The 14,940-nt window shown below is 41.9% G+C and overlaps 1 protein-coding gene across 6 annotated transcripts in view; it reads right to left on the bottom strand.

Moving 5' to 3' along the window:
• MYOCD (myocardin) overlaps window positions 1-14,940 on the bottom strand; it is a 98,835-nt gene that overhangs the window by 8,321 nt on the left and 75,574 nt on the right. For all 6 annotated transcript variants that reach the window (XM_024234315.3, XM_024234318.2, XM_024234316.2 and 3 more), the window contains 3 exons: window positions 11,299-11,552; window positions 9,673-9,826; window positions 1,954-2,886 (listed from right to left, as the gene is read on the bottom strand). In XM_024234315.3, coding sequence (XP_024090083.2) covers window positions 1,954-2,886; window positions 9,673-9,826; window positions 11,299-11,552 — 1,341 coding nt within the window. The remainder of the gene's footprint in view (window positions 1-1,953; window positions 2,887-9,672; window positions 9,827-11,298; window positions 11,553-14,940) is intronic.

The following is a 14,940-nucleotide window of genomic DNA, read 5'->3' as shown; positions in this document are numbered from 1 at the left end:
TCAAAGAGTCTTTGTGAACCATAAATCACTGTACAATGTTAGCAGCAATATCATCAGTACTGAAATTTTTGGTCCAGAGCTGTGTCTCAAGAGCTATTTTTACCTTTGTTTCCCAGGAGAGTACACACTCAATAAATGTTTGTTAATTATGACAATACTTTATTTAGGTCCTAACTTCTCCCAGAGTGCCCCTCAGGGGTAGACATCATTCGTTGGAATGCATTGTTCCTGTAGGTTTGTAAAAATTAATTCTCATTACCTTTTGCCACACTTCACACTCTTGGGGTGGAGATATTCCACTTGAATAGGGCATGTACTTAGAATTAACAAATCTTGGGTTCATGTGATCCTGGGTACTAATTTAAGCTCTCTCCGCCTCACTTTCCTCAATGACAAATAAAGAAGAATACATTGGAGCTCATAGGTTTCTTATGGCGATAACTGAGATTACTTATAGACATGCCTCTTAATGCTTGGCACTTAGCAGGTATTCAATTAATGTGAGTTTTCTTCCGATTCCTTTTCTAATAATGGTGATGTCAGAACCTTTTGATAATGCAACCTTTCTCAACTTGACTTATATAGGCTTTCCTAGTAATTCTTCAGCTCATGAGCATAAAGTCTTTGTCATTCACCTTTGCCTAGTCTTTGAATTAGTGAGTCTTCTAAGCCATCTCCTATGACCACTTCCATTCTGCTGCAGCCACTGGCCCTCTTTCTGATCCTTGAACAGTCCCTACAAGCGCCAACCTCAGGGCCTCTGCATGTGCTATTTCTCATTTGCCTTCAATGCCTTCACCCCAAATATGCACAACATTTTCTTTTCACTGCTTTCAAGGTTTTGCTAAATGTCCCTGGCCCTTCTATTTAAAGTTGCAAATTTCTGGCTGGGCGTGGTGGCTCACGCCTGTAACCCCAGCACTTTGGGAGGCCAAGGCGGGTGGATCACGAGGTCAGGAGTTTGAGACCAGCCTGGCCAATATGGTGAAACTCTGTCTCTACTAAAAATACAAAAATAACCAGGCATGGTGGTGTGCGCCTGTAGTCCCAGCTACTCAGGAGGCTGACACAGAAAAATCGCTTGAACCCGGGAGGCAGAGGTTGCAGTGAGCCAAGATCACGCCACTGCACTCTAGCCTGGGCGACAGAGCGAGACTCTATCTCAAAAAAACAGTTGCAAACTTCCAAACTACACACACACACACACACACACACATACACACACACACACACCCCTTTGCTTTTCTCCATAAGATGTGTCATCTTCTAATATTGTACATAATTTACTTTGAAATGGTTTAATTTGCTTTTAAACTGTCTCTGTTCCCATGAGAATAGAAATTTTTGTTTGGCTAGTTCAGCACTAATTCCCAGAGATGAGAATGGGGCCTGGCACATAGTAGGTGCTCAGTAAATGTTTGCACTATGCAGACCATTACATGTGTAATGTAATGTAAGATCTGATGATTTCCCCATTAAACCTTTGAGGCATTGGTTTGGCCTATGATAAGGCTGGACACCAAGGAATCCTGGGAATCCTGAGAGCAGTGGTCCGCAAACTGCAGCCCACAAGCCAAGTCTTGCTCACTGACTACTTTTTAAAATAAAGTTTTATTGGGACAGAGCCATGTGCATTTGCTTACATGATATCTATGGCTGCTTTTGTGAAACAAAGGCAAAATTGGGTAGGTATGACACAGACAGTGTGACCTGCAAAGCAAAAAATTTTACTATCTGGCCCTTTACAGAGTAAGTTTGCCAACCCCTGCCTTAGAGGATGAGTGAGTTTGGTCTACCATGAAGGTTCAAGGATTGTAGTGTCTGGGAGATTCTGCTATGCTTTTGGTAAACCCTTCCCATTGAAAGTTCTGACATTAGCTCTTTAGCAGTTGAAAATTTGTAACCCACTTCCAGAAAGAAGTGTGCACCAGGCATGGCGCAAAGTGCTCTTACCTGTGCAGTGCACACCTGGCTGCTGATGGGCGAGGAGACCCTGTGCCCTTCTCCCTGGGCCCCGGAGGATGAGGGCAGAAAGTGAGGGTTGTTGGGTGATGGGGGCAAACTGATGTGCTGTGGGCTTTTCACAGCCCCCAGCGGTGAATGCTGAGGGGAACACTGGGGGCTGAGAAATGTGGAAGAAAGTACATTGGTTTGATCTGAGGACTCCACACAATGAGCATTTCCAAGGGGCTGGAGTTGAGCAGCTTCACAAGCCGGCGGGTGACACTCTGAGCTGCTGCTTTGTCTTTTCACAGGTACTTGGGATGCAAAAGGACAGCTGGAGACAGCCTCTTCCTGCTTGATGGAGGCAGCCAGGAAAGGCAGCGGCTTCTTCTCTGAACAGTTATTCCTTTTCTGCTTCTGAAGCTGCATCCTCAGCTCCTCCACCTGCCTCTGCTCTTGCTGGAGTTTCCAGGTGAGTTCATTGATCACCTTCTGCTTCTCCACCAGCATCTTGTCCTTCTCGGAGTCCAGCCCGTCCAGCTCAGAAGGAATAGAGCCCCCATTCAGGCTGCTCATGAGACTTTCCTCCGTGCACACGTGGACTGGGGACGGGTGCAGGCCGAAGGAGGGGGAGGCATCATTGAAGGTGTCCGGCAGGGACCCAGCGACTGACAGGTCAGAGGAGGCTGGGGAGATCGGGGGGCTGGAGCTGGTGCTGCCAAAGTGGTAGAAGCCGTTGGACAGGGCACTGGTGGAAGAGGAAGACTGGTAATTGGGCAGCGTGTTGGGTGTGACAGGAAAAGTGACAGTCGTTATATCCCCAAAGTTCGGCACTGGGTTACCAGAGCAGTCCTGGAAGGGTCGAAGCCGGTCCATGAGGGCCGTTTTGGTGCCTGACACAGGCAAGCCCCGAATTCGAAGCTGTTGTCTTAATTCAGAGACCTAAAGAAATCAGAATGTGGTTAGTGTGCTGTTTAACAATATTTTTAAAAGTGTATTCATTAAAAAATTAGCTTCAAAACATCACAAATGGAATTCTACAATACCCACCTCTTTTTTATACTTCTTTCTGATTTCCTCTCCTACCCCTGATATAAATCAGTTTTGCACAATTTTAACAATTATTTTTAACTTTAATCATATATGGTGTTTTCATGGCCTTAGAGTCATAGAAATGTAGAGCTTGAATGAATGGTAGAAGTCATCTAATCTACTGCCCGTCATCCCTCATGGCGATCTGTGTCCCCATTTTATAGATGAGAAAACATATCTGCCTGGGTTTAGACACAAGCCCTCCAACAATAGTCTTGAAGTACAGCGAAGTCTGCAGCTTTCTGGCTTCCTTGGTGAGGGCTCTTCTTACCACGTTCTCTTCCTCAAACCTGAGCATGCACCAGAACCACTGGAGGGTGTGTTACAAAGCAGACTGCAGGGCCCCACTGTGGGGTTTCTGACCCAGTTGATACGCATTTCTAACAAGTCCTCAGGTGGTGCCCAGACCTGACTTTGAGAACCACGGCTCCATATAAACCTTTATGTCCTAAATTTTAATGACCAGCTGGATAATAGTCGTATACTGAGAGAGGATGTGGTGATAAGACCATCAGTTCAACTCCTAGCCCTGTCTGTTACTAACTCAGTGATCAATCACTCCGTGCCTCAGTTTCCCTTCTGGGAAATGGAGGAAATAATACTTTATGCATTTTTGTGAGGGTTAAAATGGCTTAAAATGTATAAAGCACTTGGAATAGTGCCTGGCAAATTGTTGTGCACTATAAAGTTTTACTAATATTATTATGTTAATTCACATGTAATTATCTTATCCCTGTATTTTTTATAATGTTCATAAACTGGAAACTCTAAATATCTACAAATATGAGAACTGGTTAGGTAAATGATAGTGTATGCAAATGATGGGACACTACAGATCCATTAAAGCTGATGCTATAAATATTTGCTGACATTGGATGATTGTTGTGGTACAGGAGTAAGTGAACAAAGTTTGAATTGATTGTATTTTTCTAAAAATTATATAAACAATGTATGTATATATATACATATATATATTTAAACCTATGTTTGCATATGAAAAATCCAGATAAAAATATGTTAAAATGTTAACAATGGTTCTCCTTATCTTATGTTCTAAATATGTCACATAAATGTATTACGTTTGTAATTAAAACAGGAAGCATATTAAATACCTAAATTTCAATAATTTCATAAAACAGAAGACTATAGGAAAATATTCTGATACTCTGTACGAAAAGATTGTTTGAGAAAAATATTGAAAACAAAATTAAAACTTCTGTAAGTCAAGAAACTACAAAGCGCAAATACAAATAGCTATCTTGGGAAAAATGAATTGTGACACAAATAATAAAGTGTTAAAAAGCTCAATGTATCAAGTGTGCTAATTGATTAAAAAGAAGATTGATACCAAGCATAAAAATGAGCAAGGGATACATGATCCAGCTTTTCAGAAACAAAAATAAAATTTAAAATATGGACAGTAATGTATGTATATGATCATTAGCAGTCCAAGAAATGAAAATCGAATGAATATATATATCTATTTGTATTTATTAAGTTGGCAAATGAATAAGAAGACTTTGTGTTAGTTAAGTAGCAGCAAAAATTAAACAAAATTAGTTTTTTTTGAGGCGGGGTCTTGCTCTGTTGGTCAGGCTGGAGTGCAGCGGCATAATCTCGGCTCACTGCAACCACCACCTCCCGGGTTCAAGCAATTCTCCCGCCTCAGCCTCCTGAGTAGCTGGGATTACAGGCACGCACCACCACACCGGGCTAATTTTTGTATTTTAAGTAGAGATGGGGTTTCACCATGTTGGCCAGGCTGGTCCGGAACTCCTGACCTTAGATGATCCACTGGCCTCAGCCTCCCAAAGTGCTGGGATTACAGGCGTGAGCCATAGCGCCCGGCCCAAAATTACAATGTGTTTGTAAAGCTCTTTATTACATTGCTATTCAAAGTATGGTCCTTAGACAAGCAACATCAGCATCGCCCGGGAGCTAGTTGGAAATGCAGAATCTTGGGCCCCTCTCCAGACCTGAATCAGAATCTTCATGCTACCAAGAGCCCAGGTGATTCAGTTCACACATTAATGTTTGAGAAGTGCTGCTTTGACTTTCTGCTTCTGGGAACAGACTGACATAAATGTTCAGGGCAGAAATTTTAATATGTATCAAAAACTTTAGCCAGGCGCCGTGGCTCACTCCTGTAATCCCAGAACTTTGGGAGGCCGAGGCGGGCGGATCACGAGGTCAGGAGATCGAGACCATCCAGGCTAACACGGTGAAACCCCGTCTCTACTAAAAATACAAAAAATTAGCTGGGCATGGTGGCGGGCACCTGTAGTCCGAGCTACTCGGGAGGCTGAGGCAGGAGAAAGGTGTGAACCCGGGAGGCGGAGCTTGCAGTGAGCCGAGATCATGCCACTGCACTCCAGCCTGGGCAACAGAGCGAGCTCCGTCTCAAAAACAAACAAACAAACAAAAAAACTTTAAACAATATTAATATATTTAATTCAGGAATTTTATTCTAGCCTGAGGAAATAATCAGAGAAACTAATAAATGTAGGCACAAAGGTCACTGAAATCATATATACATATATACACACACATACATATACATACGTATATATACACACATACATATACATACGTATATATACACATATACATATACATACGTATATATACACACATACATATACATATGTATATATACACATATACATATACATATGTATATATACATATGTGTATATATGTGTGTATATATATGTGTATATATATACACACATATATAGGTTTTGAGACAGATATATATATGTGTCTCATCTGTTTTGAGACAGATATATATATGTGTATATATACACATATATATAGGTTTTGTATATATACATATACATATATACATATACATATGTATATACGTATATACATATGTGTATATACGTATATACATATACATATGCATATATACATATGTGTATATATGTGTATATATATACACAAATATATATGTTTTGAGACACATATATATGTGTATATATATATATATACACATATATAGGTTTTGTATATATACATATACATATATACATATACATATGTATATATATACACATATGTATATATATACATATGTGTATATATATGTGTGTGATATATATACACACACATATACATATATATAGGTTTTCAGACAGAGTCTCGCTCTGTCACCCAGGCTGGAGTGCAGTGGCGCGATCTCAGCTCACTGCAACCTCCACCTCCTGCGTTCAAGCAATTCCCCTGCCTCAGCCTCCTGAGTAGCCGGGATTACAGGTGTGCACCACCACACCCAGCTAATTTTTTGTATTTTTAGTAGAGATGGGGTTTCACCATGTTGGCCATGCTGGTTTTGAACACCTGCCCTCAAGCGATCCGCCCACCTTGGCCTCCCAAACTCTAGGATTACAGGCGTAAGCCACTGCGCCCAGCCTGAAATCACATTTTGAATAGCAAAAATCTGGTAGCTAGTTAAGTGTCCAGCAGTGGAATGTTAACTAGGTGGTGAAGTGATATGCTGCTATTAAAAATAAAAAATTTATTGAATATTAACAGTTATGAAAAATGTTCACGATGTGTTAAGAAAAGAAGTATGCCAGTAATTTATGTACACGTAATTTTTTCAAGACAATTATTTTAAAACAAAATGTTTATATGCATTTTAAACCTAGAAGGAAATATAATCTGCTTTCTGTTAGTCTTAATTATCTTTCAAAATACTGTTTACTTTTCTACACACTATCATATTTCAACAGTCAATATATGTTACTTTATAATCAGCTAAAAGTTATAGAAAGGATTGAATTAACTTACATTAGCAATTATTTATTTACCCTACAGTCTTGCTGGAATTGTTTTATCATTTTCTTTTAGATTTGCTGGTTTGAAAAAGTACAAAATGGCAACTCATTATTGTTTTAATTTTGAATTACTTAAAATTGATGAGTTCTACATTTATTTTTAGAATCTGTCTTACCACTGAATAATTTAACTACATTATTAAATAATGTAGCTCATATTCTAAAAATGAATACGGTTGAGTTTAATTTACCTTAAACTTCAGAATATTACACTGTATGGGCTTGTTCAGGACAAAGGTTTGTATACACCTCTTTTCTACATTCACTAGTGTTTTCATCACTAATAACTTTTTAAACTATTATGGAAAAATTCACACATACACAAAAGTAGATAGAAAGTCTAATGAACCTCATATACTCATCAACAAACTTCAACAATTATCACTCATGCCCAATCTTGTTTCTTTTATACTCCAACCCACTTCTCCTACCTTTCCTGAATTATTTTGAAGCAAAGCATATATAATTTCATCCAAATAATTTGGTCTCTATCTCTACATCTCTAAAAGATAAGTACTCTTAAAAAGCCATAATATAACATTATCACACCTTAAAATATGAATTATTATTTCTTAATATCAATAAGGTATTCTCTCAGTTTTTTAAACTTTCAGTCTCTCTCTCTCTTTCTTTCTCTCTCTGTTTCTCTGGTATGCTCTCTCTCTCTCTAGTTTTTTTGTTTGTTTGTTTTTTTGACACGGAGTCTCACTCTGTCGTCAGGCTAGAGTGCAGTGGCGTGATCTTGGCTCACTGCAACCTCCACCTCCCGGGTTCAAGCGATTCTCCCGCCTCAGCCTCCCGAGTAGCTGGATTACAGGTGTGCACCACCACGCCTGGCTAATTTTTGTATTTTTGGTAGAGATGGGGTTTCACCATGTTGGTCAGGCTGGTCTTGATCTCTTGACTTCATGATCCGCCTGCCTTGGCCTCCCAAAGTGCTGGGATTATAGGCGTGAGCCACCGCGCCCAGCCAGTTGTTTTTTTTTTTTTAAATAGGATGCAAAAAATTATCCACATACTGTGATATATAACCATGAACTTTTCAAAAAGAAATCAAATACTTTCCTCTCAGTGTTCTTTTCCTTTTATGTAGCAAAACATGAAAATTGCTTGCAAATGTCACCTTCATTATATGACCTTTCTGATTACTATTAGCGGGGTCACCTTCATCCATTCCTCTTATTTCTTCCTTTCCCCAATTGTGGTTGCATCATATGCCTCCTTCATTCCTCTTCTCTCTTTCCTTCTCACTCTTTCCATTTTGTTCTTCATTAATCTCATTCACCCTTCTAGGTTCAATGCTCCACACATTGCACATGATGCTGAAATTTCTTTTCCCACCCCTGACAACACAGCCTGACTAATTCTTACTGATGGAAACGGATGACTTTTCTCTCGGTTGTCCCGCTGGTACCTGCGACTTGACTTTCCCAAACTGAATGAACTTGCCACTGTCCCTTCACATCAACTCCTCATTCTACTCTCCCTCTTTCTGTCATTGATGTCACTCTCCCAGGACTCAGATGGCGTCTCTCCCCATGCACACAGTGAGTGGTCAAGTCCAGCGACGTTCTCTCCTACCCATCTCTCTCTTTCCACTCATCTCTCATACAATAGCAAAGCCCTTGAAATAAGTTACTTAGCTTCAAGCCTCAGTTTTGTCATTCATAAGCTGGTTAAACTGTCTATCATTTGACCTCTTTATGATTCTAGTTTTTATTTTCACTTTTTAAATTGGGGAGACAAAACTTATCTTGCAGGGTGAAAATTAAAGCAAATCTACACAGAATGAATGACGGATGGTTTATATTTAAAAAAAAAATTGGTAGGGGCTGGGCAGGGTGGCTCATGCCTGTAATCCCAGCACTTTGGGAGGCCAAGGCTGGTGGATCACCTGAGGTCAGGAGTTCGAGACCAGCCTGGCCAACTTGGTGAAACCCCATCTCTACTAAAAATACAAAAATTAGCTGGGTGTAGTGGTAGGTGCCTGTAGTCCCAGCTACTAGGGAAGCTAAGGCAGGAGAATAGCTTGAAGCCAGGAAGCAGAGCTTGCAGTGAGCTGAGATTGTGCCACTGCATTCCAGCCTGGATGACAGAGTGAGACTCCATCTCAAAAAATAAAAAAAATAAAAAAAAAAGGTAGGCACCATTGTCATCATCATCATCTCCTTATACCTATACTAATTATCATAACTCTCACCAGCCAATGATTCTGAACATGTGTATCTAGAGGGATCCACCTGCCTCAGCCTCCCAAAAGTGGGTTTTGAGGGGTCTGACAGATGGCACTATCATATCTGGATCATGTTTCTCTTTGGCTAAATCATCTCCTGTCTCACTTGTCTCCTGTCTTACTCTTATCTGGAAATAGCCTACTTAAAAATTATTTTTTGCTATGGTAAAATAAACATAAAGTTTGTCTTTTCCCTCTGTCTCGAAAGAAAGGGCTCTTGCCCTTTCTTGCCCTTCCACCTTCTGCCCTTCTACCATGGGATGGCATTTGCCAGATACTGGTGCCATGTCCTTGGGCTTCTCAGTTCTAGAACTGTGAGAAATAAATTCCTTTTCTTTTCAAATTTCCCAGTTTCCAGCATCCTGTTACGGCTGCATAAAATGGACTAGACAACTGGGGTGTCCAACCACAGCAGGATAAATTCTGTCACCTCCTTCAGTGTTTCCTATAGTCTTCTTCCCCTCCCACTCTTACTCCAGATATCAGTTGGTCGTGGTGATGTTAACAACATACTGTTGTATTTGTTTAAAAAAAGAAAGAAACTCATGTCAAATCCTATACCTTCAGATCATCCAGGTTAGGTGGGAGTGGGCCTGGTTTGAAAGAAGAGACACCAGTTTGTCCAGAAAAACTGTTTTTGACAGGAGACAAGGGGGTATTGCTCAGTGGCGTTGAAGAAGAGTTTGGATTTCTGACCATCTGTTCATTTGGTTCCCTAAAAAACAAACAAAGAGGCATTTCAAGTACAATCAAATATTGGTGGCATAACTTGCATTTAGATCGGATCCCAAAGTGATTGCCTGTAAGGGTCAGGCATGTAATAAACCAGCAGAAGAGACCAGGGTGAGGAAAAACAACACTGCCGGCTAGATGGTAAGTGGTGCGTGACATCTGAACTTTGTTTAGGGAGATAAGAGGGAGTGGCGGGGACTTTGGCATATGAGAGAGGACACATCCACCTGTGATTCAGCTGATGCTCTGTCCTGGGGAGGCCAAATACACCTGGTGAAGCTTGGTTGTGTTTAGTGCTCAGAGTAATTGCTAGCATAGTCTGAGGATGATGCAGGAGGAATCCACATCTCAACTTTATATGTGGGGATATTGACGATTTAAAAGGTGACCTGGCCAGGCATGGGGGCTCATGCCTGTAATCCCAGCACTTTGGGAGGCCAAGGCAGGCAGATCACCTGAGGTTGGGAGTTTGAGACCAGCCTGACCAACGTGGAGAAACCCTGTCACTACTAAAAATACAAAATTAGTCAGGCGTGGTGGCGCATGTCTGTAATTCTAGCTACTAGGGAGGCTGAGGCAGGAGAATCGCTTGAACCTGGGAGGCGGAGGTTGCCGTGAGCTGAGATGGTGCCATTGCACTCCAGCCTGGGCAACAAGAGCGAAACTCCGTCTCAAAAAAATTAAAGAATAAAAAAAATATTAAAAAAAAATAAAAGGTGACCTAGCAATGTGGTCACACAACCTGGGCTCAGGAGTCAATCTTTGAGGGTGTCTCTCAGCTGCTCAGCTCTGTTCCTTCCAAAAGCAGAAGTGCATCAGAATTGCTCATAATTCCAATATCACATTCTTAGACATTCCATAGTCCAACCTGAAAGTGCTAATATTTTCCTTTTTCCCAAAGGGGCCTCTTATCAAGGGCATTGATTTATAGTAGTCCCCCCTCATTGGCGGTTTCACTTTACAAGATTTCAGTTACCTGAGGTCAGCTGCAGTTCAAAAATAGATGCGTCCAGTACAAGAAGTTATTTTGAGAGAGAAACCACCATATCCCCATACCTTTTATTACAGTATCTTGCTATAATTGTTCTATATTATTGCTAGCTATTATTGTTATTCTCTCACTGTGCCCAATTTATAAGTGAAACCTTATCATAGGTATATATGCCTAAGAAAAATACAGTATATGTAGAGTTCAGTACTATCTGAGGTTTTAGGGATCCACTGAGGGTTTGGAACACATGTGCAGATAAACAGGCCCTGTATTTGCTTCCTCCCAGTCTTATGGTTCTGAAAAGGTGTGCATAGTTTCTAAATTGAGTCACCTTCCAAACATACTGGATGAGGAAATGGTGCAATATAGGACTTGCTAGGCCCCATGGTGCTGGCAGATAGATATTAATAGACACCCTTCCCAACCTCTGCCCATAGCCACCCTCCCAGGCTTGCCGGACTTACTTAAGCTGAGCTTGGTGCATCCCTGGGTAGCTGAATCGGTGTTGCTGCTGCTGCTGCTGCTGGCTGAGGATTTGGAGCTGCAGGAACAGCTGCTGTTGCTGGAGCAGCCGAGCGTAGGCTGAGTCCATAGGTGGAGGGGACTTCTCTGCCTTCTGGTCTGGGGGAATGTACTGGTGGTATTTAAGCTTCTTCACCTTTGGCTTGGGGTCCTTGGGCTTTTTGTGGCGGTTCTTACTGTCACCCAAGGATTTGGACTGCAAAGAGGATGAGGAAATGGCATGTGCTTTAGGCGATGGCGGAGAATGACTTTGCATCACACATTGTGAGGCAGTTTTGTCTGATGGCCATTCTTGGATCTCAGAAATATAATATAGCAAAGGCATGATGTACAAAGAGTGCCTAGGACACTAACGTTGCTAATGAACAAATTCATTGCAAATGTATCACACTGGAAGGACACTCCTTAGACGGGGAATGTTGAATCTTAGAAGCAGCTCCAGAGTTTTTCCTTTCTGGAGTACAGCAAAATGTAATCCTGTGTTTCAATGGGTACATTCTCCTAACCTAAAACCAACTGATGACCTAACAAAGGCTGCATTCTGATCTTGAGACTACCTGTAGAAAGTTCTTTCATGGCTGGGCGCAATGGCTCACACCTGTAATGCCAACACTTTGGGAGGCAGAGGCGGGTGGATCACCTGAGTTCATGAGTTCGAGACTAGCCTGACCAACATGGTGAAACCCCTTCTCTACAAAAAATACAAAAAGTAGCCGGGTGTGGTGTCGGGCGCCTGTAATCCCAGCTACTCGGGAAACTGAGGCAGGGGAATCGCTTGAACCCGGGAGGCAGATGTTGCAGTGAGCCAAGATCGTGCTATTGCACTCCAGCCTGGGCAACTAGAGCAAAACTCCATCTTAAAAAAAAAAAAAAAAAAAGAACTTTCATATGCATATGTGCAGTCACCTTTAGTTAAACACTTAATAAGTTGACTTATTAATGACATAAACTTAGATAAAACTAAGATTTTCTTTGAAAATCTAGAATGTGGTTATTTGTTGCTTTGGGCTGAAAGTAAGATAAACCCTGCCTATCTGCCTGCTGAACACCCTCTCGCCTGCCTGCCAAATACCGATGAAAGATCAGGAAGTAACACCTTTTGAAATAAGGATACTTTACTTATTATGGGAAGGGTTATCCACCTACTGGAACATTTCCCAGAGCTGGAACCCAAAGCATGTATTGCATGATTTGGACACACTGAATCAGGAAGTTAAAGGTATAGTCTTGAAAGATAAGACAAATTGTTGAAAGTGGTACAATTACTTAATACATCTCAGTTTTCTCATCTGCAAGTTGGAGAAAATATTCTTTACTTTTTCTCTCACTAATCAATATAAAGACTATAAAAGATAATATTGAAATAATAACAGGTAGTCAATGAACAGGTAATTATGTCTATAACCTGCTCCTGAAATAAAAGACCTTCGTATATTAGGAAGGAATGGGTCCATCCTGTTATCAGGTTAAAAAAAAGTAATTTTCAGGCCGGGCGCGGTGGCTCATGCCTGTAATCCCAGCACTTTGGGAGGAGGAGGTGGACGGATACCTTGAGGTCAGGAGTTCGAGACCAGCCTGGCCAGCATGGTGAAACCCTGTCTCTGGTAAAAATACAAAAAATTAGCTGGACTTGGTGGTAGATGCCTGTAGTCTCAGCTTCTTGAGAGGGTGAGGCAGTAGAATAGCTTGAACCCAGGAGGCAGAGGTTGCAGTAAGCCAAGATTGCGCCACTATACTCCAGCTTGGGTGATAGAGCGAGACTCTGCCTCAAAAAAAAAAAAAAAAGAATTTTCAAACCCTGACTTTATTACAGAAGGTTGAAATGAAGAACATGGATGTCATGACCCCAAGTGAGCTAGGATTTGGGGGAACATTGGAAGGAAAGTGTGTTTCCACCGGTGTCCAGAAGAGGGGGCTCCTGAACAGCTGGCAGGCATATTCTGACTTGGCAGGTTTCCCACTTGAACCACAAACTACACATCTGAATGTGACCTTATCCAAAGGAGCTTACAACTTACTTGGACTCAGCGCAATGCACCCCCAAAGGCTCTTTTGTTTTCTAAAGAGACTTCTTCCTGGCGACTAACGAATAATGAACACAAGTATTTGGGTGTGTTTGGTGGCTCCATTTCTCTCTGCTTACTAATCGATTAGCATTCTAGTTAATTAATCAGTCTTCTGTCCTTGGAGAGTTTCTGCAGGGCTCCCGAAACCAGCTCTGCCCTGGTCTGCTCCAGATCAGCTGCTGTTGTCGCCTCATTCTGAGGCTTGCCTTGTCTGGGGAGGATGGGAGCTGCAGCCCTGGCAGGGTGGCGCAGCTAAGTCGGAGGTCCAGGAGCTTTTTTTCTCTATGTTGCCTTAGCACATTCCAGAAGATACTGAAATCGGACCATTTACTCTGGATAGTCTGGGGTAAAGGCTACTATTACTATTCTCTTTTTGAGCCCAGGGGACACTAAGATTTCTGTGTTTGTTGACCAAGCAGAAGAAATGATGGCTCTTCTACAAACAACCAGCCTGCCAGGACCAGCTGGGTGTCTGTAAGAATCGCCCTTTTCACTGAAAGTGATCTGTTCATCTCCTGGGCTTCTATCATACTTTCTACTACAGTGAGGTTGAAGCCTTTGCTAATTTTTTTTTTTATATATATACAGAGTCTCGCTCTGTCGACCAGGCTAGAGTGCAGTGACTGCGATCTCGGGTCACTGCCACCACCACCTCCTGGGTTCAAGCGATTCTCCTGCCTCAGCCTCCCGAGTAGCTGGGATTACAGGCACATGCCACCAGGTCTGGCTAATTTTTGTATTTTTAGTAGAGATGGGGTTTCACCATGTCGGCCAGGCTGGTCTCGAACTCCTGACCTCAGGTGATCTGCCCGCCTTGGCCTCCCAAAGTGCTGGGATTACAGGCGTGAGCCACCGTGCTCCGCTGCTAACTTGAATTATGCAAAATTTAAATACTGTGATAGAAATATGAATAACATTTCTCTTTATATTTAGCTTTAGAAATAACGGGACTCATCTCCTCCTCCTTCCCCTGCAATGAACAAAATGCACTGATAGTCATATAATTTCAAACCTGTTGAGCTGAGTGAATTGACAGCTGGGTTTAAGCTCTTGTGGTTTGGTGGCGGAGGCTTACTGGGAAACTGAAGTGTCTATCATCCACTAGACCATAAAACTGTTCCTATATCATTGATTTTTACTTCAATTTACAATCTTTTTTAAATCCCGTAAGAGTCATTTTAACATTCATTAAGTGGTGGCACTTGAGCTGAGAAAACGTTTTCCCAAATCAGTTGGAAGTTATTTGGGATAGGCCAGGCACGGTGGCTTACGCCTGTAATCCCAGCACTCTGGGAGGCCGAGGCAGGCGGATCACCTGAGGTCAGGAGTTCAAGATCAGCCTGACCAATATGGAGAAACCCCGTCTTTACTAAAAATACAAAATTTGCCAGGCATGGTGGTGTGCACCTATAATCCCAGCTACTGGGGAGGCTGAGGCAGGAGAATCACTTGAACCTGGGAGGCGGAGGTTGCGACGAGCTGAGATTGCGCCACTGCACTCCAGGCTGGGCAACAACA

The sequence above is a fragment of the Pongo abelii genome, chromosome 19 (assembly GCF_028885655.2).
Source record: "Pongo abelii isolate AG06213 chromosome 19, NHGRI_mPonAbe1-v2.0_pri, whole genome shotgun sequence".
NCBI classification, from domain to species: Eukaryota; Metazoa; Chordata; class Mammalia; order Primates; family Hominidae; genus Pongo; species Pongo abelii.
Note: the sequence above shows the minus strand (reverse complement) of the source record. Positions and strands in the feature narration are given on the sequence as shown.